A 27,494-nucleotide genomic window follows, 5' to 3' on the forward strand; every position below is an offset into this window, starting at 1 on the left:
CCCAGCCATGGCCCAGGGCCGAGTGCACCGGGGACCAGGCAGCGCGTGTGTGAACTCGTGTCCACGCCTTGGCCTGGGTCACGCAGCCTGACCGGCTCTTAGAGACACTCGGGACAGGACACTTTCCTCCGGAAAAGCGCTCGCTGTGCCTGCCGCCCACCCTGGGGTGAGGTTTGAGAGCGGCGGGGGGAGGACGGGCCTCATCCAGAACTGGGGGGCAGACAGGCCCCGCCCAGAGGCCATGTGTCCCCACAGGGGCCGGGGGACTTGGAGGAGACGGCTCCTCGTCCCGCCAGCCCCCCCCCCCCCCCGCCTGCGGGGACCACGCTGTGCAGAGGAGGACACGGACCGGGGACATGGAGTTTGTCGGGGACACAGAGCCACCCCAGGGCCCAGGTTGGGTTCCGGACCCCGAGCTCAAACCCGGGAGCTTGGCCCAGTTGGTGCGAGGAGCCGGCTGTGAGGCTCTGCGTGGCCCCCTCTGCCCGGACAGCACCCTCTGCTCCCGCTGCCCCCGGACCCGCCTCCCCGGACAGCACCCTCTGCTCCTGCTGCCCCCGGACCCACCTCCCCGGACAGCACCCTCTGCTCCCGCTGCCCCCGGACCCACCTCCCCGGACAGCACCCTCTGCTCCCGCTGCCCCCGGACCCGCCTCCCCGGACAGCACCCTCTGCTCCCGCTGCCCCAGGACCCGCCTCCCCGGACAGCACCCTCTGCTCCCCGCTGCCCCCGGACCCGCCTCCCCGGACAGCACCCTCTGCTCCCCGCTGCCCCCGGACCCACCTCCCCGGACAGCACCCTCTGCTCCCCGCTGCCCCAGGACCCACCTCCCCAGGGGCGCCCGCTGCCTTGGCCGCATGGCCTGGCTGGCACGTGGGCTCCTGTCAGGGTTCGTGGCCGTTACCGCAGAGAAACCAGGGCTGTCACGTCTGATGTAAAGGAGTTCATTTCGGGGCGCGAACATCACACGTGCACTCGTGGCAGGAAACAGAGGAGAGGGAGGACGAAGCCCACAAGCACCCACGCTCCTCACCAGGGACACCTGGGGGCCGGGCGGCCCCGCCCCCCCTGCCGCTCCACCTGCCGCGCGCGGGCCCCGAAGCCCAGGCTCTGCAGCGTCTCGGCCACGTGCTGCCGGTGGGGGGACACGCAGACGATCACCAGCAGCTTGGCGTCACCTCCTAAAGAGAGAAGAAAGGCCCTGTGGGCTCGGCCAGAGGGGGGCCCAGGGGCCCAGGGGCCACAGCGTCTTCCCGCCAGGCCCTGGTCTGCAGACCTGACACCAGTCCCCGGGGCGAGACCCCTCTGCTGCCCGGGAGGGACGCCAGGCTTCTCCCAGTGGGACTGGCACCTCCTTTGCCTTAAGGACAACAGGGGGCAAGCAGTGTGTGTGTGTGTGTGGGGGGGCGGCACAGGGAAGGAGGAGCTGAGGGACCAGGAGGAAGCGCCCGCCGTGAGAGAGGACGTCTCCCCGTGTCCCCCACTCCTCACCGGGGGCACCGGCCCTGGGGATCAGAGCCCCAGGGTCTCTTAGGCGCAGGCGCCCTGAGTGTAACACTGGGAACTGCTGTCCCAGACCGAGGATGAGCTGCGGCTGAGAACAGGCCCCTCCCCCGTGTTTGGGTCCTGCCTGCCCCCCTCCCCCAATCCCCGGGTGGACGGCAGAGTGTGGAGCGGGGCGGGCGCACAGTGCTGGGAACGTGGGGGAGGGACCCCCCGGGAGAGTCTCGGGGACACGTTACCCAGGGCGTCCTGCAGCAGGTGGGTGAGCTTGCTGTTGCGGTAGGGGACGTGGTCTCGGCGAGCCGCCAGGGCCCCCAGGACGTCCGCCAGGGCCGCCAGGCTCCGGTTGATGAAGGACGCCTCCCTCAGCGCTGGTCCCCGCGCTCCAGACGCCGCTGGGACGGTCGGAGGCCAGGGACACAGTGAGGGCCGGGCCAACTCGAGGCAGACACGGCGGCATGACCCGGAAGGCAATGGGGCCCGGGCAAGAGGCACTGGGAGTCCCTCCGGGCAGCAGCGGCGGGAGACCCTCTCGCAATACCTATACGGCCACCAACGGGGCGCCCTCACGGAGAGCCAAGCCCTTCGCTCCTGGACTTGCCCGGGGGGTGCAGGGGTCAAGGATTTGAAGGTCACCTTGGAGGGGACCCCATGCTGGGGACCCGTGGTGGTGGCTCACAGCCCCTCGGCTGGGACCCCACAGCCCAGCTCACCCAGGGGGACGCTCGCCCACCACGCAGACGGCGGCCGCTCACCTGCACACTCGCTGCCCGCCAGGTCCACCAGCTGCAGCCGGGCGCGCACCTGCCCCGCGGGCCGGGCGGGGCTCTCGGGCGGGGCCCCCGGGGACCCGGACGAGGCTCTGCGGGGAGCACGCGGCCTCCTCCCTGTTGCTGGCAGGGACGGTGAGGGGCTGGACCGCGGCTCAGCTGCAAGGACAGTGGCACAGGTGTTCTGGAAGCTTCCCTCACCTCCGCCTGCGCCCTGAACTCCACCCCACAGGGACAGAGCCCGGCCGGCGCGTGACCTCTCCCACGCGGACGAGTGACACCGAGCTGCGCCCGAGACAGCATGGCTCCCCATGGACAGCCGGTCCCACGAACACGGCTGCGGCGTCTCAGGAAGGGCTGGCGGTGACGAGCTGAACCCACTCAGAAACCCGGCGGCGCGCCTTCCGGGAACAGGCCCACAGTTCCTGCCGGACACCCCGCAGCATCCCGCCACGCCCTCCTTCGAGACCGGGTCAGCTCCCTCGCGTGTGGGTTCGGAACAGACGGCTTTACAAGCCTAAAAGCACCCGAGCAGTTCTTACAAGAGCGTGGAGACCACGCCGGTGCCTGTCGCCCGCGCGGCGCGCCCTCCGTGCGGACACTGACTCGGGACGATGGTCAGGGCTCCCCACAGCAGGAGGCCGCACCCCTGCCCAGACCCCGGGGCGAGGCCGGCCCTGCCACACGGGGGCAGTTCTGGGCTGGCGGGCGGCTCGCGTCCTCGCCCGACCTGGAGGCCTCGTGGCCTGCGGCCCGAGGGAGGAGTCCTGTCGGGTGCTAACCCGAGACCAGGCTGCTGCTGCTTTGGTTAATCCTCACCCGAGGGTAATTTCCCACTGATTGTGAGAGTGGAAAGCGGGGAGACAGACATCCATGTGAGAGAGACGCATCGATTGGTTGCCTCCTGCACGCACCCAACCTGAGCCGGGGATCCAGCCTGCAACAGGGATGCATGCCCTTGACTGGAATCGAACCCAGGACCCTTCAGAGCTTGGGCCGGTGCGCTATCCACTGAGCCACACCAGCCAGGGCCGGACAGGCTCCTCCTCGGCCGGTGGTGCCCAGCGGCGGAGCTTTCCTGCCAGGCCGGCCCCCGGCTGAAGCATCGTGCGCCTGGGCCCAGCTGGCCCTGCTCCTTCCCTCCCCGCCGCGTCTCTCTGAGCAAAGCGGGTCCCTCCCCCGCCCCCATGTCCCCTCCGTCTCGGCCCCGGAGCCCAGTGGCCTCTGGGGCTGGACCCCAGACCCTCTGAGGACGCGGCTGCCGTTCCCTCCCTCGGGGGCCGCGTGAGGCCTCAGACCTGCGGGCGCCTACGTGACCGACGTCATACACAAGCCGACCAGGCGCAAAGGGCCACTCACGGGTGCCGTCTCCGGAGGCGGCTGCGGTCAGCGTCACCGTGACGACCAGGTGAGAGCGAGACGAATCCGCGTGCACGGACGTGGCGCGCCGGGCCCTGAGCCGCAGGCCGGCCCCCACGAGCTCCATCAGCTCCCCCGCGCTCCCGACGGGCCTGCGGGGGCGACGGAGTGACCTCACACCAGAGGAACGTGGACAGCAAACGCGTCGCTTCCGCTGACACTGCCCACCCGCTCCCCAAGCACGCCGCCCACACAGCGCGAGCCCCTCCGTCCCACCCCGCGCTCCGTCCGCCGCACGCGGGCGACCAGGTTTTAGTTTAATTTTAAACACATTTGTATTGATTTCAGGGAGGGAGGGAGGGAGGAGAGAGAAACATCCATGATGAGAGAGAATCACGGACCGGCTGGCTCCTGCACGCCCCACACTGGGGATCAAGCCCACAACCCGGGCGTGTGCCCTGACCGGGAATTGAACCGTGACCTCCTGGTTCATAGGTCAACACTCAACCACGGAGCCGCACCAGCCGGGCTGTTTTGTGGCTTTAAAAGGTCATCCTAAGGCACACGGAAACCTGCAGCGTGCTAAGCATGAAGTCAAGCGAAGGTCTCATGGACCAAGGGCTGACTCGGCGACACGGGGCGTGGGGAGGTCGCTCCCCCGGGAGGTACTCACAGGCAGGTCAGCGGGGACACCGCCTTCCGCCCCTCCCTGGTCGTCGGCACCTCGCGCCTGAGCCGGGGCCTCGCTGCGCAGCCGTCTTCGGCCAGAAGGTCGAAAATGTCGTTGTTATAAACTTCCAGGACGGAGACCTCGACCCGGGGCGTCTCTGAGGGATCTTCTGACAGAAGCCTGGGGGTGGGGGGAGACACGTGACACAGGGGATAAGCCAGCCAGGGAGCACAACACCCCCAAAGACGTGGTCAGAGGGCGGCCCGAGGGGACACGCTCGTACTCCCAGAAGCCACGTGCCCCTGAGTGCCGGGCCGGGTCACCATCGGCCACGCTGGAGACAGTCAGCCTTATTTCTTTTAAAAATGTACTGTGATTGATTTCAGAGAGGAAGGGGGAGGGAGAGAGAAAGAGAGAGACATCAATGATGAGAATCACTGATCGCCTGCCTCCTGCACACCCCACACTGGGGTTTGAGCCTGCAACCCGGGCACGTGCCCCGACCGGGAACCCTGATCTCCTGGTTCATAGGTAGATGCTCAACCACAGAGCCGCGCCGGCCGGGAGAGAGTAAGGGACCGTCTTGGGAAGACTGAGACCTGACCTCCTGGCTCAGCTCCAGAGGCGCCTGCCACGGCGCCAGGACCTCCGGCTCCAAAAACAACCAACGTCCCACTCTGGCCGACGAGCAAAGTTCAAAAACAGGGATGCTGAGCCCTTAGAGACCACCCCCCGCCCCTCCCTCCCGCCCCCTTGTCCCGCGACATCTGATTCCAGCTCCTGCTCGGTGCCCACGAGTGACCAGGACGCGTCTGCGCCAAGGAACACGCCTGGCGCCCCCTCAGGACGGGAGAGCCAGGCCCGGGGCCGTGACGCCCTCGAATGACGAGCAGCTGGGATGGGAGGAACAGAAGTCAGATTCTCCGGTAAAATGCCGGCCGAGTCTGCATTTCTCGATTCTCAGCGTCGGGGTTGCTGGGGGCCCCAAGGACAGTGAGGTCTCAAAGGGAAAACCTGGGAGCCAACCGGGTGCGCCGACCCCTCGAGCGCGGACAGCGCTGGGCAGCAGCCACCTCACCCCGCGGCAGCCCCAGCCGCACCCCCAGGCACCCTTAGCCGGCGCCCCGAAGCCGCCCCCCAGGCGCCCCAAAGCCGCCCCCAGGCGCCCCGAAGCCGCCCCCAGGCGCCCCCCCAGGCGCCCCGAAGCGGCTGCGGTACCGGAAGAGCTCCTCGGCGGCCCTGGGGATGAGGCCCGTGTCGCCCTGCGCGGCGCCCGGGGGCCGCGGGCCCAGCATGGTGTGGGTCTTCCCGCTCCCGGTCTGTCCGTAGGCCATGATGCAGACGTTGTACCTGGAAGTGAACACGGGCTCAGAGGGAGCCACGGGCTCCGGGACCCGCCCCCGGAGGAGAGCCTGCCTGCACTGCCTCTGTGACGGCCTCGCTCAGGCCCTTCCCGGACCCACCGCCGCGGTTTGCTAAGTGGTCCGGGCTGCCTGGCTGCGCGGCAGGGACTAAGCCCTGTCAGTAACACACGCATCCCATCGCCGTGTTTCTCATGTCCGTGTTTCCTCGTGGGAGCCAGGGCTGGTCCCGACCCCGGCTCTCGGCCCCCTGCGGAGCCCCACCTCCCGAGTCCACTCCCTCCAGCTCCCGGGGCAGCACGGGGATCCCCGTGGGAGCTCGTCTTCCTAAATCCAGGCTCACGTTGCTCTGGCCGGGGGTCAGGTGTCAGGGGTCAGGGGTCAGAGCACCGCCCCCCGCACGGAGGGGGAGGTTGTGGCTCCTGGTCTAGGGCCCATGCAGGAGGCAGCCGTCCCTGCGTCTCTCTCTGCCCCCTCCCTTCCACTCTCTAAAAATCGATGGAAAACTATACGTGGGTGAGAATTTACACGCACGCCAGGCTTGCTGTAGTGCACACGAGTTGACGGAAGTTGGCACGTTTTCTTGTGAGGTTCTAAAAACGCACCCCGCGGCCTCGGAGGCCCGCGCTGCGGACGAGAGCCCTCGCTAGGCCACACCGCTCCCTACAGCTGCTCGCCCCAGGGCCTGTGAACCAGGAGGGCCACGTGCCCTCCGTGGCAGGCGGGCTGTCCCCCACGCTGCTCTTTTGGGGTGCTCCCCGCAGCTCACTTCACAGAAGGTGAGGAGTCCTGGCGACCCACACTTCCTGCCAGTTGGAGCCCCAATGCCAACGGGGAGACCCCAACATTTGAAAGAATATTTGACACGTTCCTGGCCGTGCAGGCGCAGCCGAGCGGCCCTGGTGCCGACCGCAGGGCCCGCCCTCGGCGTCACCTGGGCCAGTGAGGGGCCACAGTGCGCGCACCCCATGTCCCACGCCCTCCCTGGCGCGTCTGTGTGTCTGTGTGGGGAAGACCCCCCACTCCCGCAGGTACATGAGCTTTTATTTTTACAAAATATTTTTATTGATTTCAGAGAGAGAGGAAGGGAGAGGAACATCCATGATGAGAGAGAACCATGGACCGGCCGCCTCCTGCACGCCCCTCACTGGGGATCGAGCCCACAACCGGGCCTGTGCCCTGACCGGGAATGGAACCGTGACCTCCTGGTTCTGGGTCGACGCTCACCCCTGAGCCGCGCCGCTGGGTGTACACAGGCTTTAAAGGCCTTTCAAACCACCAGGAAGCCCAGGCCGGTGCTCAGGACGCAGCCACCGGCCTCGTGTTCGGACGGGCAGCTCCAGGGAAGGTCACGTTAACCCCGGGCCTTTGTTGTTTCTGGAACCTGCTCACGAAAGCAAGGCTCCACCAGCCCCTCGCCCTGGCCGGTGTGGCTCAGTGGATGGAGCGTCGGCCTGCAGACTGGAGGGTCCCAGGTTCCATTCCCTGTCAGGGCCCAGGCCCGGGTTGTGGGCTCGATCCCCAGTAGGGGCGTGCAGGAGGCAGCCAATCAATGATTCTCTCTCATCACTGATGTTTCTATCTCTGTCTCCCTCTCCCTTCCTCTCTGAAATCAATAAAAAAAAACATTAAAAAAAAAAAAGAAAGAGCTCCGGGTCCTAGTGGAGGACGCGCCCCGATGGATGTCAGACCCGGGACCCCTGAAGCAGAGCCTCGGGGTGGCAGCGGGTGGCGAGGGGGCGACGTGCAGACCCGCGGCCCTGTGACCTGACCCTGCAGCGCTGTCTACGGCACCAGAGACATCCACTCGCATTTCCACGGGACTGTGCGGACTGACCTCAACCACGTCCCAACTCACCCGTCCAGCAGAGACGTGAGCAGGGGGCACACGTCGGCAAACACTGCGGCCTGGCCCTCCGCGGGGCCGTAGACCCTGAGGAGCAACGCGGAAGGAAATAGGCGTCGTTAGGAGAAAGGGACTCTGGGAAATGCCGCCCCCCCCGTGCTCCCCACCACACCCGACACCGTCCAGACTCAGAGTTCTCATCAATAAAAGACTGCAGCCCAGCCAGTGTGGCTCAGGGGTTGAGTTTCGACCTATGAACCAGGAGGTCATGGTTCAATGCCCGGTCAGGGCACATGCCCGGGTTGTGGGCTCGATCCCCAGTCGGGGGCGTGCAGAAGGCAGCCGATCAGTGATTCTCTCTCATCATTGATGTTTCTATCTCTGTCTCTCCCTCTCCCCTCCGCTCTGAAATCAATACAAATAGATTTTAAAATAAAAGGTTGATTTTATCACTTTCCAGGCAGCACAGGTTAAGGCGGAGTGGAGGTTCGTTTCCTCGGCTTCAGAAACGTAAGAAGCAGAAGCAAAGGGATGAATGTTTGCGAAGCAGCAGAGAGAAGAAAGGAAGGCGCCACGGCCTTGCGGCCTCACAGCGCCGGGAGTCGGTCCAACAACTCGTCAGCACTGCCCTCTGGGCGGCATCGGTGAGTCTTGTCCAATTTCACGTCCAAGCTCTTCGCCACGCGAGCCGGGTCAGTGCAGGGACGTCAGCGCACAGCGGGACCCACGCCCGCGCCAACAGGGGCTCCCGCAGCCGCGCCCGCCGCGCCCCTGAGACCGGATGAAGCGACCAGGCAGCGGGCTTAGGCGGACGACCGACCGAGCACGTGAAACAAGCAGGCGGCTGTGTGTGTGGAGGGATGTGCTTTCCTGTTAACGTGTTTCCTGGATCCACGTTTCTGTTTAGCTGCAGCCAGACTGCTCCTGCTGTCGGGCAGCACGTGACGGTCGGACCCGGGCCCTGCCCACGGGGCTGCTGGTCCCGCACCCTCCGAGGCCACGCAGAGCAAGCAGGCGAGGGTGAGGGCGAGGGCGAGGGTGGGCTCCTCGAGGATCTTTGAACCGTCCACCCCAAATCAATCCAAATATTAAAGCAGATGGACAGCGAGCGGCCCCGGGTGCCCGGGCGCCCACGTGGCCCAGGCCCGCTGGCGACTCAACCGGAACCGCCGTGGCGGCCGCAGCGCCCACCTCAGGTGCCTTCGGAGTCACCGTCCGTCCGCATCTCTGGAGGAGGATGGCGCTTCAGAAATCACGGCATCACCACGTCACGCTCCTGCCGTGAGCGGTGCCAATGAGAAACCTCAAACCTTGAAGAATCGTGTTTGAGCCGAATCTGTCGGCAAACGGCGGGAGGAGCCCCGCCAGGGGGTGAGGTGACGCTCAGAGAAGGGCAGCTCGGCACCTGGTTCACGTGACGGTCAAAGGGGAAGACGCAGGTGGGTCACAGGAAGTCACCGGCGACAGGTGAGCGCGGCGGGAGAAAGCAGAGGGAGGGCGGGAGGGGGACTCTGGGTAAAAGTAAAAGGACAGACACACTCCTTCCTACTGAGGTGGGTGCAGGGCGGTTAACACAACGGTTAGCGCTCCAGCAGCTGCGCCGAGGGGCCGGGAAGAGGAACATCCGCGAGTTCCAGGATGTTATCCCGGAGGCGAAGGACCAGGCTGTCATGTCAGGACGACCTCGTCAGGGAAGACGCCGGCCGAGGAGGCGACCACACCATGAACTCCTCAACGAGGCCTTCCTGCCGCCCCTCCCCCCGTGCGGACACGCAGGTCTCCGTGTTGGCAAGGCCGCCCCGCGGCCTCCGAGCTGTCAGGTCAGCACTGCCCTTCTCGCCCACGGCCGTGATTCCCGAGCATCGCCCCAAAGGTCAACGACCGCGTGTCTCCGTCTAATACGTTTGTTTTCCCGTCAGTTTTCCAAAATCCTGACGCAGACCCCGTGCTGGCCGTGAGCACACGGCTGTCCCCAGACCTCCACCTGTGAGCACACGGCTGTCCCCAGGCCTCCACCTGTGAGCACACGGCTGTCCCCAGGCCTCCACCTGTGAGCACACGGCTGTCCCCAGACCTCCACCTGTGAGCACACGGCTGTCCCCAGGCCTCCACCTGTGAGCACAAGGCTGTCCCCAGGCCTCCACCTGTGAGCACACGGCTGTCCCCGAGGCCTCCACCTGTGAGCACACGGCTGTCCCCAGGCCTCCACCTGTGAGCACACGGCTGTCCCCCAGGCCTCCACCTGTGAGCACACGGCTGTCCCCGAGGCCTCCACCTGTGAGCACACGGCTGTCCCCAGGCCTCCACCTGTGAGCACACGGCTGTCCCCCAGGCCTCCACCTGTGAGCACACGGCTGTCCCCCAGGCCTCCACCTGTGAGCACACGGCTGTCACCGAGGCCTCCACCTGTGAGCACACGGCTGTCCCCAGGCCTCCACCTGTGAGCACACGGCTGTCCCCAGGCCTCCACCTGTGAGCACACGGCTGTCCCCAGGCCTCCACCTGTGAGCACACGGCTGTCCCCAGGCCTCCACCTGTGAGCACACGGCTGTGCCCAGGCCTCCACCTGTGAGCACACGGCTGTGCCCAGGCCTCCACCTGTGAGCACACGGCTGTCGCCCAGGCCTCCACCTGTGAGCACACGGCTGTCGCCCAGGCCTCCACCTGTGAGCACACGGCTGTCCCCAGGCCTCCACCTGTGAGCACACGGCTGTCCCCAGGCCTCCACCTGTGAGCACACGGCTGTCCCCGAGGCCTCCACCTGTGAGCACACGGCTGTCCCCAGGCCTCCACCTGTGAGCACACGGCTGTCCCCCAGGCCTCCACCTGTGAGCACACGGCTGTCCCCGAGGCCTCCACCTGTGAGCACACGGCTGTCCCCAGGCCTCCACCTGTGAGCACACGGCTGTCCCCCAGGCCTCCACCTGTGAGCACACGGCTGTCCCCCAGGCCTCCACCTGTGAGCACACGGCTGTCCCCGAGGCCTCCACCTGTGAGCACACGGCTGTCCCCAGGCCTCCACCTGTGAGCACACGGCTGTCCCCAGGCCTCCACCTGTGAGCACACGGCTGTCCCCAGGCCTCCACCTGTGAGCACACGGCTGTCCCCAGGCCTCCACCTGTGAGCACACGGCTGTCCCCAGGTCTCCACCTGTGAGCACACGGCTGTCACCGAGGCCTCCACCTGTGAGCACACGGCTGTCCCCAGGCCTCCACCTGTGAGCACACGGCTGTCCCCAGGCCTCCACCTGTGAGCACGGCTGTCCACTAGGCCTCCACCTGTGAGCACACGGCTGTCCCCAGGTCTCCACCTGTGAGCACACGGCTGTCCCCAGGCCTCCACCTGTGAGCACACGGCTGTCCCCAGGTCTCCACCTGTGAGCACACGGCTGTCCCCAGGTCTCCACCTGTGAGCACACGGCTGTCACCGAGGCCTCCACCTGTGAGCACACGGCTGTCCCCAGGCCTCCACCTGTGAGCACACGGCTGTCACCGAGGCCTCCACCTGTGAGCACGGCTGTCCACTAGGCCTCCACCTGTGAGCACACGGCTGTCCCCAGGTCTCCACCTGTGAGCACACGGCTGTCCCCAGGCCTCCACCTGTGAGCACACGGCTGTCCCCAGGTCTCCACCTGTGAGCACACGGCTGTCACCGAGGCCTCCACCTGTGAGCACACGGCTGTCCCCAGGCCTCCACCTGTGAGCACACGGCTGTCCCCAGGCCTCCACCTGTGAGCACGGCTGTCCACTAGGCCTCCACCTGTGAGCACACGGCTGTCCCCAGGTCTCCACCTGTGAGCACACGGCTGTCCCCAGGCCTCCACCTGTGAGCACACGGCTGTCCCCAGGCCTCCACCTGTGAGCACACGGCTGTCACCGAGGCCTCCACCTGTGAGCACACGGCTGTCCACTAGGCCTCCACCTGTGAGCACACGGCTGTCCCCAGGTCTCCACCTGTGAGCACACGGCTGTCCCCAGGCCTCCACCTGTGAGCACACGGCTGTCCCCAGGCCTCCACCTGTGAGCACACGGCTGTCCCCAGGCCTCCACCTGTGAGCACACGGCTGTCACCGAGGCCTCCACCTGTGAGCACACGGCTGTCCACTAGGCCTCCACCTGTGAGCACACGGCTGTCCCCAGGTCTCCACCTGTGAGCACACGGCTGTCCCCAGGCCTCCACCTGTGAGCACACGGCTGTCCCCAGGCCTCCACCTGTGAGCACACGGCTGTCACCGAGGCCTCCACCTGTGAGCACGACTGTCCCCAGGCCTCCACCTGTGAGCACACGGCTGTGCCCAGGCCTCCACCTGTGAGCACACGGCTGTCCCCAGGCCTCCACCTGTGAACACACGGCTGTCCCCAGGCCTCCACCTGTGAGCACACGGCTGTCCCCAGGCCTCCACCTGTGAGCACACGGCTGTGCCCAGGCCTCCACCTGTGAGCACACGGCTGTCACCGAGGCCTCCACCTGTGAGCACACGGCTGTCCCCAGGCCTCCACCTGTGAGCACACGGCTGTCCCCAGGCCTCCACCTGTGAGCACACGGCTGTCACCGAGGCCTCCACCTGTGAGCACACGGCTGTCCACTAGGCCTCCACCTGTGAGCACACGGCTGTCCCCAGGTCTCCACCTGTGAGCACACGGCTGTCCCCAGGCCTCCACCTGTGAGCACACGGCTGTCCCCAGGCCTCCACCTATGAGCATACGGCTGTCCCCAGGCCTCTACCTGTGAGCACACGGCTGTCCCCAGGCCTCCACCTGTGAGCACACGGCTGTCCCCAGGCCTCCACCTGTGAGCACACGGCTGTCCCCAGGCCTCCATCTGGGCAGGGGTGGCAGCGTTTTCCGCACCGAGCGTGTTCCGGGCTCCGTAAGCATCGTAACGAGAAACCCTGCGTCTCTCCAGCCAGCGAGGCAGGGACAGTCCTGCCACCTGCTCCGCGGGCAGCGGCCACGGTCGGCGGCTGGGGATGGAGAAAGCTGCTCAACAGCAGAGCCCAGGAGGGGCCGTTCGTAAGATTCAGGAGCAAACGTCTGACATTCATGCATCGTCAACCAAGTAGGTTGGACGAGACTCAGACGCTCCCAGGCCGGGCAGAGGGGGTGAGGCCTGGCACCAACCAGCAGGCAGTGCCGCCTCCGTGAGCCTGACGCACCCGCCGGCGCGAGTTACACGCAGAGCACGGAAAGGGCGCCGTGTCCCGGGACGTGAAGGCGCGGCTCCGTGAGGACGTTAGTTTTTCCCAAGTTAGTTTATAAGCTCACCTGCCCCCCCATGTCACACAGACCCTCGGGTTTGGGGGGAACTAGACAATTTGAATATAAAATTCATAGGAGAACCTTGGGAAAGAACAGTGTGGGCCTGAGACAGCGCGGTCGGCCACAGGAATCGACAGACACCACGGACCGGAGAGGAGACCTAGAAACGGTGTCGTGGCCGCGGGGTGCGCCGCAGGGGACGGGGCGCCCGGCCGTGCGGAGCCGTGTGCTGTGGCCAGTGCTGTGCAGGCAGCAGATCGACGGGGACAGGATGGAGGGACCCGTCCTCGTGGGGAACACGGATGCACGCCAAGTGGAGCCCAGGCCTCATGGGGAAAACCGTTCCATCTTCCTTCTTCTACGGGTCACGCCTGCGGCGGCGTTTCTGAGAATTCCCTGGTCACCCAGCTCCCGCCTGTGTCCTGATCTCCTGCCCACGTCTTAGGGTTTCATGCTTTCCATTTGGGCCTAGGCTCCCCTTAGTTCTCGCGCCACGTGTGACGTGTGGCTCGAGGCCCGTTCGCCGTGCAGGTGGGTGCCCACGTGCTCCGGCCCCAGGCGTTGAAGTGCGTCCCTGCTCCTTCGCCATCAGCCACGAGGGGATGGCTGTACCCTCTTCATCACCCTCACCGACACGCACGTCTGTGCCACTCGCTCTAACGGCCTCCTGACAGCACTTACCTTTCAAAGTTAAACGTCTTGTGAACGGCGTGGTGACCGGGCCGGCTGCACCGCACCAGGACCGTCTCCTAGTGGGCAAGGGTGACAGGCGGTGAGGCCCGGCCAGGCTGCAGCGGCGACCCCCCTTCCCCCCGCCCCCCTGCAGAGGCCAGCAGAGCCGAGCCCACCCTGAGAACAGAGTCCTGGGGACACAGCCCACCCGCTCCATCGCCATCTGTGCCGTGTTTTCTCTGACTGCACAGCTGAGTGGCCGAGACAGAGACCGTATGGCCCTCAGAGGCGGCAACACTGGCCCTCGGCCCTTCGGAGGGGCCTGCTGCCCCCATGTGGGGGCGAAAGTCAGGGCCGGGAGGGGTGCCTGAGCCCCGGCCTGAGCGCTCACGCACACCTGACGCGGAGGGCGGGGCCCCAGCTGTTTGCACGCGATTTGCCCACGACAGCCGCGCAGGGAAGCCAAGGCCGTGTCCAGCCAGGAACGCGGCCTCAGCGTAGCTTCCCTTAAAGCAAAACGTCTCCTGAGCCGGTTCCCATTCTAAAGCCAAATGCGAATTCCCGGGAAACGGGCAAGGGAAGAAGCAGGAAACAGCCCGGCCGGTGCGGCTCTCTGGCTGGAGCGTCCCGGCACCAAGAGGCTGAGGGCCCGGTCCCTGGTCACCCGGGTGTGAATGGGAGGGGCTCCGGGTCCTGTCACCCCAGACTCTGACGCAGATGCGGGCGAAGGCCCGGCGCTCACCCGGACGGGCGCGGCCTCACGGGAAGGGCAGAGCCCAGGCTCCTGGCTCCGAGCCCGTCTGACCGCAGCCGCCGGCCCCTCCCTGCGGCTCGGCCTCCTTCTTCTGTTGCCTGGTCTCGTGGAATTCCTCTAAAGTCACGCCAAAGCGTAACCCCAGTGCCCCGGGCGAGCGCACAGCAACAGCCCCAAAGGGCTGGACGGCCCAGACGCCTACACTTCAGTCATAAAGACAAACAAACGAGCAATGCAGAGGCTCACATGCCTCCCCGAGGCTCAGCGACACCATCCAGGAGCCTGGAAGCCACAAACCGGCCTGAACCCAAAGACCCGTGGCCGCTCCGCTGTCGCCCACGGGGAGCAGTGGGTGCTAAACGGCATCAGAGAGGATCCCAGAGCCGAGTTCAACCTTCACCAACAGCTTCGAGCCCCTCCTGCCAGCCTCATGAGTCCTCCTCATTCAGATACCACGCAGTCCCCATCTCCCCGGAGAGACCCCGTTCCTGGGCCAACAGGTTCCTTTTACCTAAACCTGCGAGCTGTCAGCCCCGACGACACCCTCCCTCTGAGGCAGGCACAGCGGGCTGAGCCGTTTCCACAAAAGACACAGGGTGCCAGGTTGTGTCATCTATTTTCATAGACTCAGCCCTGCCTCCCATGGACACGTGTTCCCGGGGATGCCACGTGCTCCCTATGGACGCCACGTGCTCCCCAAGGACACCACGTGCTCCCCATGGACGCCACGTGCTCCCAGGGACACCACGTGCTCCCCATGGACGCCACGTGCATGGACGCCACGTGCTCACCATGGACACCACGTGCTCATCATGGACACCACGTGCTCACCATGGACACCACGTGCTCACCATGGACACCACGTGCTCCCCATGGACACCACGTGCTCCCAGGGACACCACGTGCTCACCATGGACACCACGTGCTCATCATGGACACCACGTGCTCTCAGGGACGCCACGTGCTCCCAGGGATACCACGTGCTCACCATGGACACCACGTGCTCCCCATGGACACCATGTGCTCCCAGGGACACCACGTGCTCACCATGGACACCACGTGCTCTCAGGGACGCCACGTGCTCCCCATGGACACCACATGCTCTCAGGGACGCCACGTGCTCCCCATGGACGCCACGTGCTCCCAGGGACACCACGTGCTCCCCATGGACACCACGTGCTCCCAGGGACACCACGTGCTCATCATGGACACCACGTGCTCCCAGGGACACCACGTGCTCACCATGGACACCACATGCTCCCAGGGACACCACGTGCTCACCATGGACACCACGTGCTCACCATGGACACCACGTGCTCCCAGGGACGCCACGTGCTCCCCATGGACGCCACGTGCTCCCCATGGACACCACGTGCTCCCAGGGACGCCACGTGCTCTCAGGGACGCCACGTGCTCTCAGGGACGCCACATGCTCCCGGGGACACCAGCGGTCCCGACCCGGCTCTGGGCCCCGAGAACCTCCCTTGAAGGACGGCTATTTGCTAAGGACCCCGCAAAACTGGGTCTCTGAACTTCTCCTCAGGTGCGCCCGATCTCCCCATCTCTGCCCAGCACCTTCCTAGCGACAGTCTGACCTCGTCTTGACCCTGTGTGAGCGACACCAGAACTCAGTGACCGTGGGACTGACCGGCTCAGTAACCCTGAGGATCAGGGCAGCTGGGAGGCCCAGCGGGTCAGCGCCGCCGGAAGGAAGCCTGTCGTCAGACACGCCGCTGCGAGTTCCGTGAAAAACACGAACGACCTGAAGACCCCAGGCCCAGGCAGCGGCGGGCTCTCCGGGGCGTATTCACAGGCCGCCTCCCCCGACGGTTCACGCTGACTCGCACTGCGAAGGCGGACGCGGAGCCGAGGGGACGGCGTCGTCGCACCCATCGCCTGCTGTCTCAGCAAATCTACTGGCGTGAGGCCCTTGAACAAGCAAGTCTGTGAATTAAGAAACCACTTGAATTCTGCTGATTTTTAAAAACATAATCCAAACGCCCCAATCCGAAGAATGTCATCTCATCTTGGTGCGTCTTTTTAAAACTTGCCAACGTCTGAGTTGGAAGAGCCGGGGGAGCTCGGAGGACGGGAGCACTGCTGACCGAGTAACAGAGGAGGACAGCGAGGAGGAGGAGGAGGAGGAGGAGGAGGAGGAGGAGGAGGAGGAGGAGCCGCCTCAGCGCCGGCCAGGCCTCAGATCCTGCGCTCGGGGCCCCTGCGCTCGGCGCCCACAGGCGTGGGAAGTGCAGGGAAGGCAGTGACTCCAATGTGCTCCGAGGTCTTTGGCCCCAAAGGAGGGACTAACAGGAATCTGCATCGAAAGGAGCCCTCGTCCCCTAACAGGGAGCACCTCAGTGCCCCCTTCACCCGATTCAGTGATGTTGGTGTGTAAGACCAGAGGTCAAGAGGAAAAAAACCCAAAACAAGGAATTTCTAACGTGCTCCTTTCCAGAGACGTCGGTGGGCATTTCTGGGCACGGCTGAGGCGTGTCCCTCGCTGGCTTATAAACGAGGGAGCCAGCAGCCCGCCCACGGCCCTTTCGGAGGAGCCGCTGCTGCTGCTGGTCGTCCCCATCACCAGGCCGACTCGACGGCAGTTGTTGTTGGAGTGACCCCTACAGCACAGACCCCGGACGGTCCCCGTACCCGACGGCACGGGGCCTCAGGGCTTTCGCCGCCGCCTCTGGCCCTTTTGGTACAAGAAGCTAAGAAACACGTGAGTGTAGAGTAAACAACTCCAGTTCACAGCGGCATTAACTGCGGAGGCCCCCAGACCCAGCGCCTCACTGCCCTGGGGGCCGAGGTAACAGGTGAAACACGGGACAGCCCAGCCCCAAAGAGCCAGCCACTTCACCTGCAGCCAATCAGCGAGCGCCTCTCCCTGCTGCAGCCAATCAGCAAGCGCCTCTCTCTGCTGCAGCCAATCAGCGAGCGCCTCTCTCTGCTGCAGCCAATCAGCGAGCGCCTCTCTCTGCTGCCCCTTCTCTGTGGTCTCCCTCCCCTGGGTGCAGCCCTCCTCACCACCTCGGGGTGGCGCTGCTGGTTGAGCTGATGTTTGCTCAGATCAGCTCATAAAACGTCAGCTCTGCCTTCGTTCATCTGATGTGTCCGTTCCCGCTTTAACACTGAGTTCACACGTAACCCCACGGCTTTGCATTGTGTTTCTTTTCTTACGCTGCAAACTGCAGGCCGTTTGTGTGCACTGACTGACGTGAAGCGCTGTCCTTGCACAGCCCGCAGGCCCGCACACGCACACGTGCGCCCACTGCACAGGCCCACACACGCACAGGCCCACACACGCACAGGCCCACACACGCACAGGCCCACACACACACAGGCCCACATACGCACATGTGTGCCCACTGCACAGGCCCACACACGCACAGGTGTGCCCACTGCACAGGCCCACACACGCACAGGTGTGCGCCCACTGCACAGGCCCACACACGCACAGGCCTACACACGCACAGGCCCACACACGCACAGGTGTGCAGCTCGGGGCAGGGGCCACAGGAGGTCAACGGAAACCAAGAAACAAAACCGCCTTCCTCAGCGGAGCCTGCGCGGGACAGAGCGGGAGGTCCGTGGTCACCCCACCTCGGCGGCACCGCGGGGGGACACGTGGGGAACGTCTACGCCATCACAGACGGCTCCTCCCAGTTCATTGGTCAGGAAACACCACTCACGTCGTCCACCGCATGGGCCACGTCTCCGGACGCAGCAGAGCTGTGGGGGGAACAGCGTGAAAACACGTCACCCAGAGCCCGGGGCCCCTGCTTATGGACCACGGCTGGGAAATAGGAGGCGTGAGGTTTCACTGACACGTCTATGTTTTCCCCGTAAAACACATGTGCATCACGCATGCACGCACACACATACACACATGAACATGTGCATACACACCTATGTACACACGCACACACGTGTGCGCGCTGTGCAGAAGCAGATTACCTGCTGTGTGACACGGGGCCGTGAGGCTCGGCGGCCGCAGGCATTGCGGGGCGGATCCGACAGTGGACTCTGATGTTCCCCTGCAGCTCCTGCGACAGCAGAGCCCCTGCTCCTGAGCCCGCCGCTGCGCCCGGGCCGCCGCCTCCCCGCTCAGGGCCTCGGGTGGAGACGTGTGCGGGGACTCCTACCCCCACCCCCCTGCTGAACCAATCCCTATAAGCCACAGCGCCCCGCCCTCTCGCAAGGTCCCCCATTGCCTCTCACACCCTCCACTGCCTGGCGTGCCCGCCCCGGGAGTGAAGCGCCGGGCCCCTGGCTCTCCTCCCCTCGCTGCCCTCTCTGTCGTCCCTCCCGAGGTCCCCGCGGGAACAGGAGGCGCCCACACGCTCACCACCAGGCGGTTGTGCAGCTGCCGCCGCCTCTGCCTCTCACGGTGGAAGCGAGCGCTCAGCTCCTGCAGGGACTGCTCCAGGCGCAGGGCCCGGGCTCGCCACGCTGGGAGCGGGTGGCTCCCCGTCACAACGAGGTTCGTGGGAGGGAGCCCCCGCTGGCTCCCACCCACCTCCTCCGAGGGCAGGACATTCAGAAAGACCGGGGCAGCGGGCGCCCAGGGGCTGTGGGCTGTGTTAGGGCCGCTGCAGGGGCTGCTGTGCGCTGACCCCGTGACTAACTGGCACAGCGCTCAGCACCGCTGGTGAGGGACCGGACACGCGGCAGCCACCGGAGCTTTCCACGGAGACCCCGGAGGAGGGGGCACGGAGCCTGGGCTGCAGGGACAAGCCTGCCTTGACTTCGGGGCAGCCGAGTCCTTAGCTGACAAGTGGGGACATGACGTGTGAGCGGAGGGACCAGGGAGGACCGACGGGTGGACTCCTGAACGCCAGGCCTGCGGGCCCCGCTTCCCGCTGGGCCAGGGCGAAGGCGCCCCGGGTGGGAGGGACCCCTTACATGGCAGCGCCCCGTGGTGCTGCGCGCTCTGCACGGCCGCCAGGATCCGGGAGAGACAGCCCTGCTGCTGGTCCCGGCAGCTCCCGAGAAGGTCCGCGGAGGCGGCACGGAGCTCCCGCAGGTCCTGGCGCAGCCGCTGTCAAGGCACAGGGGCCAGTTAGGGTCTCCGGCCGCCACGGCGTCACCAAGATGGTCACCGACGCGTCTATCGAGGAGGACAGCCCGCAGCCGCTGTCACGGGCATCCGTGTGCCGTGAACTCCGTCTGCTTAAACCCAAGCGCAGTCACGGCCGCCGCCCGCGGTGCTGAAGGAAGCTCAGCTCCGACGCCCGGCGCCGCGGCCCGTGGTTCCTGCACCTGCGTTTGAGGTACTGACGCAATCCAGCGGCCCCAGCGGCTCAGGAAGCCGGCTCCCTGCACGGGGAGGGTGGTCTGTGTGCTGACGTCCTGGGGTGCCGGCTCGGTCCCCTCGGACCCGGGAGCCAGCTCTGATCCTCGGCAGACTCCGCCCTAGGACGTGACGACCCCCCACAAACTGCTTTTTACTTCGAAGTTTTCATTTCGGACCCTCCTCTGCGGCTCCTTTAGTCCCTGCGTCTGCAAGGCCACCGCGCAGGCCTCCGAGCTGTCGGGCAGCACGTGGCCCCCTCCGTCCGCACACTCACAGGCGCTTTCGGGGTGCTCTGTGCGGTCGGTGGGGAGCAGAGCTGCGGTCAGCTCACCGCCTCAGGGCAGGGCAGCGGCCGCCCCGCAAGCAGCTCTGCTCCCCGAATCCAGGCCCCTCTCCGCCCGAGACTGGGTCCCTGGGGCCGCGGGCCTCACACAACTGGCCAGAAGTCCAGCACCGAGCGAGTCACCCACAGAGCCGTTCCCTGGGGCAGGGTGCCCGCCCTGGCGCCTACCTGAGCCACCTGCTGCAGCCGGAGGAGCGAGCGTGTCCGCTGGGGGAGGCCCTCGCGCCACCTCGTCCCTGCCAGCCTTGGGCGCTGAGGTTGTGGAGAAAAACAGGATGGAGGCCTTCCAACCCCGCCTCTGAGCAGGGGCCGCATGTGACGGTGGGACTCGGGACAGCATCAGGGGTGCAGGGTGTCTGAAGGCCCAGGAGGGCGGGCGGGTGCCGGGGCGGGTGCCGGGGCAGGTGCCAGGGGCCGGTGCCAGGGGCGGGTGCCGGCATCAAAGAGCAGCCTGAGGCACAGGGGTTCCCTCGGGCCTGGGGTCGAGGGGACACGCAGGGCGTCTTCAGGGACAGTGCCAGGCCAGGGGGGTTCTACAGGAGCCCAAGCGGTCACGCGTGGACAGCCCACGCCAGGCTCCCTGGTGACAGAACGTGCTGACGTCTTTGCCCAGCTGACACCGCTCTCGTGGGGGGGGGTGAGAGCAGGGAGCTCGGGCTGCAGATGGGGCGGGCAGGGCCGTGGCAGACTGACCACTGAGGTCCGCCCCGGGCCTCACAGCTCAGCCACGAGACGGGGGTGTCACCTGGGCCAGTCCCAGGTGAAGAACAGCGTTTTCCGTTTCCAGCTCAGCGATCCGCTCTTCTTTGGCCTCACCCAAAAGAGAACGTCCACATCAGCGTCCAGCGGTCACCATTCCCCCCAGGACCGAGTCCGCGGAGAGAGACGCAGGTGCCTCAGCACGGGGCTGTGGGAAGGAGCCAGCGAGGGGGGCACCCGCCAGCCCCAGCCCCCGAGTCTGTGACCCATTCCACGTGGCTCCGACCAGCAGCTCCTGGGCGCCCCACCCACGGGGTCAGGCAGGCGCCTGCGTGTCGCGCCTGTCCTCGTTCTGACGTGATGTGGGTTTTCTCGGCGTTTCTCCTTGATGCGTGCCCGTAAGCAATCCCAGAGGCTTTTAAACAGTTTTCACCAGAGTTGCTTGCTTTGCTGGGGCCGACCCTCAGCGGCCTCATTCTGCCTCCCCTCCCGGACGCCCTGCCTGGACAGCCCTCCCGCCATCGGCCTGCAGGGTCGCCCTGCCCACCTTGCTCCACGAAGTGCAATTTTCAAAACACAGATCTCCCGCGCCTTCCCTCTTTCCCACGCCTCGTCAGCAGCCCCTCCTGCCCACAGGACAGGGATGTCCTGCACAGCCCTGCCTGCCCGCCAGGCGCTGACCTCTGGCCTCTCCGCCCCAACCCGCCGCCTACCTGCCCCAGGCTTCCCAGTCCCAGCCCCTTGGCCATGGCCACGGCCACGGCCACGGCCACGCCAGGCTCAGTGTTTCTCCTCCAGGGAGGCCCTCAGCCAGCTCCTCGCCCTCCCGGCCCAGGCCCAGGCGGCCCTGTGGCTGCACCCCCGCTGGGAGGCTGCACCTGCCTGGGCGGCAGTGACCACGGCCGCCCACGGTGTCCACTCGTCTGGGTGTTTACCCACCATTTCCTGTGCTCCCTCACCCGGAGGGCGGGACCCGAGAGACCAGAGTTATGCCCGGCCCCCCATTCTGGCACTGAGCACAGCACTCAGGGTGGCAGGCTCCTCGGTGGGGGTGCGGGTGGGAGTGAGGTGGAGAGGGGACAGGTGAGCAGGGGGTGGGGGAGGCCCAGGAGGAGAGGAGTGGATGGGGAGGGGGGCAGGTGGGGACAGGAGGTGAGCAGGGGGAGACCTGGGTAGTCCACCACCCCCTCGGGTGCAGCAGGGGAAGCCCAGTGGTTAGAGGTGATGATGCAGGCCCCACCCCCATGCGGCGTGCCTGCTCTTTACCTCGGTAGGACCCCCAAACCCACCCCACCGCTTCCAGGCCCTGTGCTCGGGCGGGTGTCAGAGGGCAGGGGGTCAGAGGGCAGGGGGCAGGCTCCCGGAGGTCGCCCCCCCTCACCTGCATTTGCCGCTGCAGCTGCCGGGCCCGCCGCTCAGGGAGGAGCCCCCACCGCCCACCGCGCGCCGCTGGCATCGCCCACTCGTGGGGGCGGAGCGGGCATCGGACGTTGGGTCCGGCCCGGGTCTCGGTGGGTGTGGGGGCGCCGGGTGAGGAGGGCGGGGAGGAGCTAAGCGTCGGGACGCTTCCCCCAAACGCCGCGCCCCCAGCCCCGGGAAGTCCCGGTCTCCTCGGGGCGGAGCACCAACGTTTCTGCTTTTCGCCCCAAGGTCCCGAGGGCGCGACCGCCGCCTTCCCGCGAGGACCGGACCCGCGCGGAGGAAGCTCGCGCCCTCGGAACAGACGCCCAGGTGCGCGGAGCCGGCAGGTGGCCGGGCGCAGAGCGCCCTCCCCAGGCCCCCAGGCCCCCAGGCCGCGGACAGGAAGCAGGACGGGGCGGGGGCGCCCCTCTCCCACAGCGTCCAGGTGGCGGCGAAGCCTGGAGCCCAGCGAGCTGCATGCGGAGGCCCCCACCTGCCACAGTCGGGGGAGAGGGGGAGGGAGTGCACCCTTGGACCCGCGCCCTCGCCCTCAGCCCGCCCCCCAGCACCTCTCGCAGCCCAGCACCGGCACCAGCACCGGCACCGGCACCGGCACCGGCACCAGCACCGGCACCGGCACCGGCACCAGCACCAGCACCAGCACCAGCACCAGCACCGGCAGGCGGGGCCGCCTCGGGACAGGAGCTCAGGTCCCCGCGCGCAGGGGCCGGGCCGTGTGAGCTGCTCGCGGGGCCGGAGCGGCGTTGGCAGGGCCGCCGTCGCTCGTGAACCTTCCAGGGCCGCGGCCCGTGGTGCTTTCGGACTAAAAGGCACCAGCGTCGGTCACCGGCCTCCTCTCCGTCCCCGGGGCCCTGCGCAGGGGGGAGGGCGTGGCCGGCACTGCGGGGAGGGCTCTTGGCCACTGGCTTTAGGGTCAGGGCGCGGGCAGTGCGCGGGGAGGGGCGGGGTTGGGGGCGGAGCAGACAGGGGAGGGGCGGGGCAGACAGGGGAGGGGCGGGGCAGACAGGGGAGGGGCGGGGGCAGGGGCGGCAGAGATGGGCAGCCAGGCAGCCGGGCCCTGCTCCCTCCCGGCATCTGCACCTTCATCTTTTCCAGACTCACAGGCATTGCTGCCCGCCAGGCCCGAGCTGGGGGACCCCTCATGCCCTGCCCCCCAGACCCTTCTCCCCCTCAGACACCCACTCCCAGGGAGATCCCCTCTGCCCTGGGTGTCTGTCCTCAGCGACGCCCAGAGCGCCTGCTGCAGGGGCTCCGGAAACGCTGCTCCCGCCGGTACCGCCCGGCTCTGGTCTCCAGCCCGCCGGCGGCCCCCTGCCCACCCGGGGGCGGGCCAGGCCCAGCGGGGCCTCGGCTGAGGGCCACAGGGTCCCGCCCAGCTTCGCGGGGCTCCCTGAGGGGCGCTGCCCTGCGGAGGGTCACCGTTTCCCCCCACCTTCCCGCCTCACCCCGTTCCCGCCCCCCCCCCCCCCCCCCGTTCCCGCCTCTCCCCGTTCCTGCGGGGCGCGGCCCCTGGCGGGGAAGGAACTGGTTGGAGGGAAGCCCTCTGCTGGAGCATGGCCTCCATCTCATTGGGAACCAGTGACTCGGAGGCGGAGTCACAGGCTCACTGAGGCGGCCTCTGCAGCCACAGGCCCTCCAGGTGCCGGACGTTCCTGGCTCCTCGCCCGCGTTTCCAAGTGTTGAGGTTGTGATACTAGAAATCAAGACAAACGAACAAACAAAACCAAGACAAACCGACGCGGTCCCCACCCCGTTCCGCGGGCAGTGTCGCCGGGCAGCGGGCTGGCTTCCTGTGGGGCTGCCCGGGGGTGAGTGGGGAGCAGCACCCTCCAAAGCCACACGCTAACCTCAGTGCTCCCCGCTCCTCCTCCTCTGTTGTGGGAGCACTCGATGGCGCATTCACCTTTACTATCCACGTGGGAGCTGGGCCACGTCACCATGCAGCCCCACGGACACGTGAGAAAGCAGACGACCAGGCGGGAGCGCCGCCGGGGACAGGTGTGGCCCCGAGACACCCCGAGACACGAGGCTTGTTTAAAGGAAGGCTGCCCACCGGCCGTCCCCTGCCACCTGCTCCAGACCGCTCACACCAGCAGAAGGGGTGCCATCGCCCAGCACTCCTGTGGGCCTCGGTAGCCGACCTCTGGCCACGCTTCGCTCAGAAGGACCGGCAGGAAGTGGGAGGAAGGGCGTACCAGGGGTCCTCTAACTTTTTAAACGGGGGGCCAGTTCACTGTCCCTCAGACCGTTGGAGGGCCGGACTATAGTTTAAAAAAAACTATGAACAAATTCCTATGCACACTGCACATATCTTATTTTGAAGTAAAAAAACAAAATGGCAAAAACACCCGCATGTGGCCCGCGGGCCGTAGTGTGAGGACGCCTGGAACCTTCTGGGCCTCCTGCAGCCCTCCGACCCCACAGCTAGCACCGTCCCTGCCTGGGCTCCAGGCCGGGCCAGGCTCCGGGCTCAGCAGCCTCTCTGCCTCGGGGGGGAACCTCCGCCTCAGCAGCCCCTGCTCCCCAAAGGGAAGAATTCCATTTTCCCAAAAAGGCTGCCATCTCCACGACTGGGGAGCCGGCAGGGCCATGGCATGCTCAGCCCCGGGCGCCGTATGTGCCGCGCCAGCTCAGCCAGGTTCAGTGACCCTGAGGGGGCGGTGAAGGATTGGGGACAGATGAGAACGAAGCTGGGTCTGGGTGGAACGCTGTCCTCTGATGGAGAGCTAACGACAGCGCCACGGACTACGAGCCGTGTCTGTATTTTAGAGCCGATGCCACGAGGCAAAGTAAGGGCGGGTCAGGATGTTTACAACATTCTCGTGGGTTTCGAACCTACTCAACTACATGCACCTGAACTCTATCAAGCCCACATCACTCAGGCACGTGGGGCCAGTGTTCGGACCACAGGTTCAAGCTCACAACTACAGCTGTTGGCTATCATTGTGCTGGGAGGGCCCTGCCCTCCACGCTGGGACTTGCACGTGGCCATGAGAGAGAGGACTGTGCCCTCTCATCAGTCTGAGGCTTGAACCTGTCCAAACACTGTAGCCGCTCTCCAATCACGTCACCAGCTGCATGTTTATGTAAACTCTGCATTGTCTCCTGGACCTGCTGTGGGGGGCACGGAACCAGTGTCCCCAGTTTCTGGCCGAGGGGCACCTGCCTGCATGAAGACAATGGGCCCCGCGTGAGAGCCTGTGCCCCCCCCAAACCCCCCCCCCCGCAGTCCCACTGCATCCGCCTGCTCCACGGGACCACCTGGGAACACTGCCCGAAGGACAGGACACCAGGCTCCTGTTCAGTGAATGACAGGCAGGCAGGAGGGGAGGGGAAGGAGGCTGCTGTTACAAGCACAATCTGGCCAGTGCTATTAAAACCAACAGCAGCAAATGCACTTAAATACGTACAAAGTTTATTAGAAACAGGCTGGGCTGGTACAGTAGAAGGGAAGCTACAGCAGTTGATGGGCCGCAGTAGTGCAGTCATGGAAGGCCGACCCTGGAGGCAGAGCCGCCGCCTGTGCAGTGTCCGCATGTCGTTCACGTGTGGTGGGCCCTGTGCAGTGTCCGCATGTCGTTCACGTGTGGTGGGCCCTGTGCAGTGTCCGCATGTCGTTCACGTGCTGGTGGGCGCGGCCTTTCCATGGGAACAGAACAGCAGTTGGTCCGCAGCATCTCCGGGCAAAGCGGGCTTCGCCCCGTGAGGCTGCAGTGTCTCTCGGTGCCTGGGAGGAGCCTGCTCTCCAGCCGCCAGCGCCGTGCAATCCTTCATAGCCACGCAGGCCCCTCCGCGGACCTCACACACCTCCAGCCAGAGCCCTGGCCGAGAGGACGCTGATCCTACAGCTCTCACCCCCGTGGTTCCCAGGCCGGAAGCCCCTCCCCCTCTATGTGAAGGGTGCGGTTTCTAACAGACACATTTCTGAGAGAACCTGGTACAGAAAAGCCTCCCGACCCCACCTCAGGGCTTTGTCCAGAGGAATTTGCTCAAATCACAAGTAATTTACCATTTAACATCACACAGAGAGATCAAAGTGAGGTCCGACTCCCCGACATCAGCCAGTCACAGCGGAAGAAACACAGTGTAACTAATAATTCAACAAACGGAAATTAAATAATCCTACCAGAGTGCACAGAAATAGCTTGAACTGCCACAGTCATTCTCAGGACGTAACGAGGGGCCGGGGGCAGAGCCTCCCTGCAGCACGTGGCGTCCCTCTCGGCCGAAGGGAAAATCCCTGAGCAGCGGCTGCTCCCTCGGCCCCCCCGGGACTCACATCCAGACACCTGCTCCTTTCCCCGAAACACAGAGCTAGCGGCTCCTCACAGATCCCCTCAGGCATCTGAAACAGTTAACGTCCTAACGCTAACTGCCACCTTCAAAATCACCAGTGGTTTAATATAACTAATCTGGCCTTTATAAAAATAGAATTTCCTAAGCTTAAAGCCTCAAAATGTTCTGTTGAGAAAGTTTTCCCATCAAATAGGTAAGCGGGTCGGAGGGCTTGCACCTGAGGAGCGGGCGGGGCAGGAGGGAGGCTGGACACACCCGGCCGTCCACAGCCAGCTGCCCTCCTCAGCGCACAGTCCCCGGGCAGTTCAAGCTGTTCTCGGGGCGGGAACAGCTGCTGAGAGGAAGAGAAGGACTCGGGCTCCTGGAGAAGGGGAGCGGCCTCAGCCTCTCCTGCCCGCCCCCGCACCCCCCGCCCCGGCTCGAGAGAGACCCGCAGAAGGTCTCGGCGGGAGCAGGCCACTAAGGAGCCCACAGTGTTTCCGTGTGCACATGGCCTCGCTGGTGAACACAGTTCCCGGGCTGAGCGTCCCGAACCCCAGCCGCTGCCTAGAGGACGCGCCGGGGCCTCGGAGCCGGCGGGAAGGCGTGGGGAGCAGGCGCCCCTCTTCACTTGGTGTTCAGCTCGTTCTCCAGCTCCGTGAGTTTGCGGGAGGCTTTCACCTTGTTGGACACGTCCTGGCCCTGGGAGAAGAGGCGCTGGCGCTCCCTGAAGGTCAGGTTCTCCGGGGCTCCCGCGCCCCCAGGGACACCTGCCTCGTGGCTGCAGGGGGGCAGGCACAAGGTTACTTGTCACCATGGGAACCAGTCAACAAGGAGTCAGTGTGACATCAGGGGACAGCTCAGTGAGAGAGAGACTCGCTCTCAGTTAAATCCTGCCCTGACGTTCCTAGAATTGAAATCGTGAGTAAATGCTAACTAAGTCAGTGCACGGAGGAGACAGGGCAAAACCTCCTCCTCCTCCTCCAACAGTCACTTCTCCGGTCACAGCCGCATCTCAGAGCCCGCGGCCAGCAGGCGCTTCCACGTGCCGCTCCCCTAAGGGGCACCTCAAAGCACAGCGTGCGGCGCGCCCTCCTGGCCCGAGGCACCTGCCCACGCGCCTGAGTGGGAAACGGCACCAAGATGCCACCGACTCTGGTTTCACTCAACATCTACGTTTTGAGAGCTGTTTGGGCAACAGCACATCTGACGAGAACCTGTGCGGACGCTCAGGCGGCAGTCCGTGGTCCCTGTGCGCCTCCGGGCGG

At 65.9% G+C, this 27,494-nt stretch overlaps 3 protein-coding genes across 17 annotated transcripts in view; all 3 read right to left on the reverse strand.

Moving 5' to 3' along the window:
- Nucleotides 1-824: 824 nt before the first annotated feature.
- On the reverse strand, nt 825-15,015 carry KIF25 (kinesin family member 25). Of its 2 annotated transcripts, XM_079780823.1 has the most exons (9): nt 13,617-15,015; nt 13,450-13,517; nt 7,523-7,597; nt 5,522-5,653; nt 4,307-4,483; nt 3,634-3,785; nt 2,260-2,433; nt 1,744-1,899; nt 825-1,182 (listed from the first exon to the last, which is right to left on the reverse strand). In XM_079780823.1, the coding sequence occupies exons 1-9, from the start codon at nt 13,773-13,775 to the stop codon at nt 1,031-1,033; spliced, it is 1,245 nt and encodes a 414-aa protein (XP_079636949.1). In that variant the 5' UTR covers nt 13,776-15,015; the 3' UTR covers nt 825-1,030. The 2 variants fall into 2 exon arrangements, with proteins under 2 accessions (XP_079636949.1, XP_079636948.1); XM_079780822.1 differs by lacking the exon at nt 825-1,182 and having other exon boundaries at nt 1,211-1,899.
- Nucleotides 15,016-15,617: 602 nt separating this feature from the next.
- On the reverse strand, nt 15,618-21,487 carry LOC307105213 (kinesin-like protein KIF25). Its single transcript, XM_079780824.1, has 5 exons — nt 19,999-21,487; nt 19,097-19,232; nt 18,540-18,643; nt 18,149-18,237; nt 15,618-17,923 (listed from the first exon to the last, which is right to left on the reverse strand). Exons 1-5 carry the CDS (start codon nt 20,143-20,145, stop codon nt 17,866-17,868), a joined length of 534 nt encoding a protein of 177 aa, XP_079636950.1. The 5' UTR covers nt 20,146-21,487; the 3' UTR covers nt 15,618-17,865.
- Nucleotides 21,488-25,344: 3,857 nt separating this feature from the next.
- AFDN (afadin, adherens junction formation factor) overlaps nt 25,345-27,494 on the reverse strand; it is a 98,314-nt gene continuing 96,164 nt past the window's right edge. For all 14 annotated transcript variants that reach the window (XM_079779933.1, XM_079779932.1, XM_079779931.1 and 11 more), the window contains one exon: nt 25,345-27,007. In XM_079779933.1, the coding sequence (XP_079636059.1) occupies nt 26,854-27,007 (154 nt within the window). In that variant the 3' untranslated portion in view covers nt 25,345-26,853. The remainder of the gene's footprint in view (nt 27,008-27,494) is intronic.

This window comes from Cnephaeus nilssonii (genome assembly GCF_951640355.1).
Source record: "Cnephaeus nilssonii genome assembly, chromosome: 9".
In the NCBI taxonomy this organism is placed as follows: domain Eukaryota; kingdom Metazoa; phylum Chordata; class Mammalia; order Chiroptera; family Vespertilionidae; genus Cnephaeus; species Cnephaeus nilssonii.

What these genes read in the sequence shown, in the direction of transcription:
- KIF25 (XM_079780822.1), bottom strand. Translation starts at nt 13,775, where the DNA reads ATGGGGGCAGCAGGCCCCTCCGAAGGGCCGAGGGCCAGTGTTGCCGCC. An exon ending in CTCACGTCTCTGCTGGACGG is followed by an intron (nt 5,654 to 7,522) that starts GTGAGTTGGGAC and finishes GTTCACTTCCAG; the next exon opens with GTACAACGTCTGCATCATGG. An exon ending in CGCCTCCGGAGACGGCACCC is followed by an intron (nt 2,434 to 3,633) that starts GTGAGTGGCCCT and finishes CTGTCCTTGCAG; the next exon opens with CTGAGCCGCGGTCCAGCCCC.
- LOC307105213 (XM_079780824.1), bottom strand. Translation starts at nt 20,145, where the DNA reads ATGCGGCCCCTGCTCAGAGGCGGGGTTGGAAGGCCTCCATCCTGTTTT. An exon ending in GGCTGCAGCAGGTGGCTCAG is followed by an intron (nt 19,233 to 19,998) that starts GTAGGCGCCAGG and finishes GTGCCTTGACAG; the next exon opens with CGGCTGCGCCAGGACCTGCG. An exon ending in GCACCACGGGGCGCTGCCAT is followed by an intron (nt 18,644 to 19,096) that starts GTAAGGGGTCCC and finishes ACCCGCTCCCAG; the next exon opens with CGTGGCGAGCCCGGGCCCTG.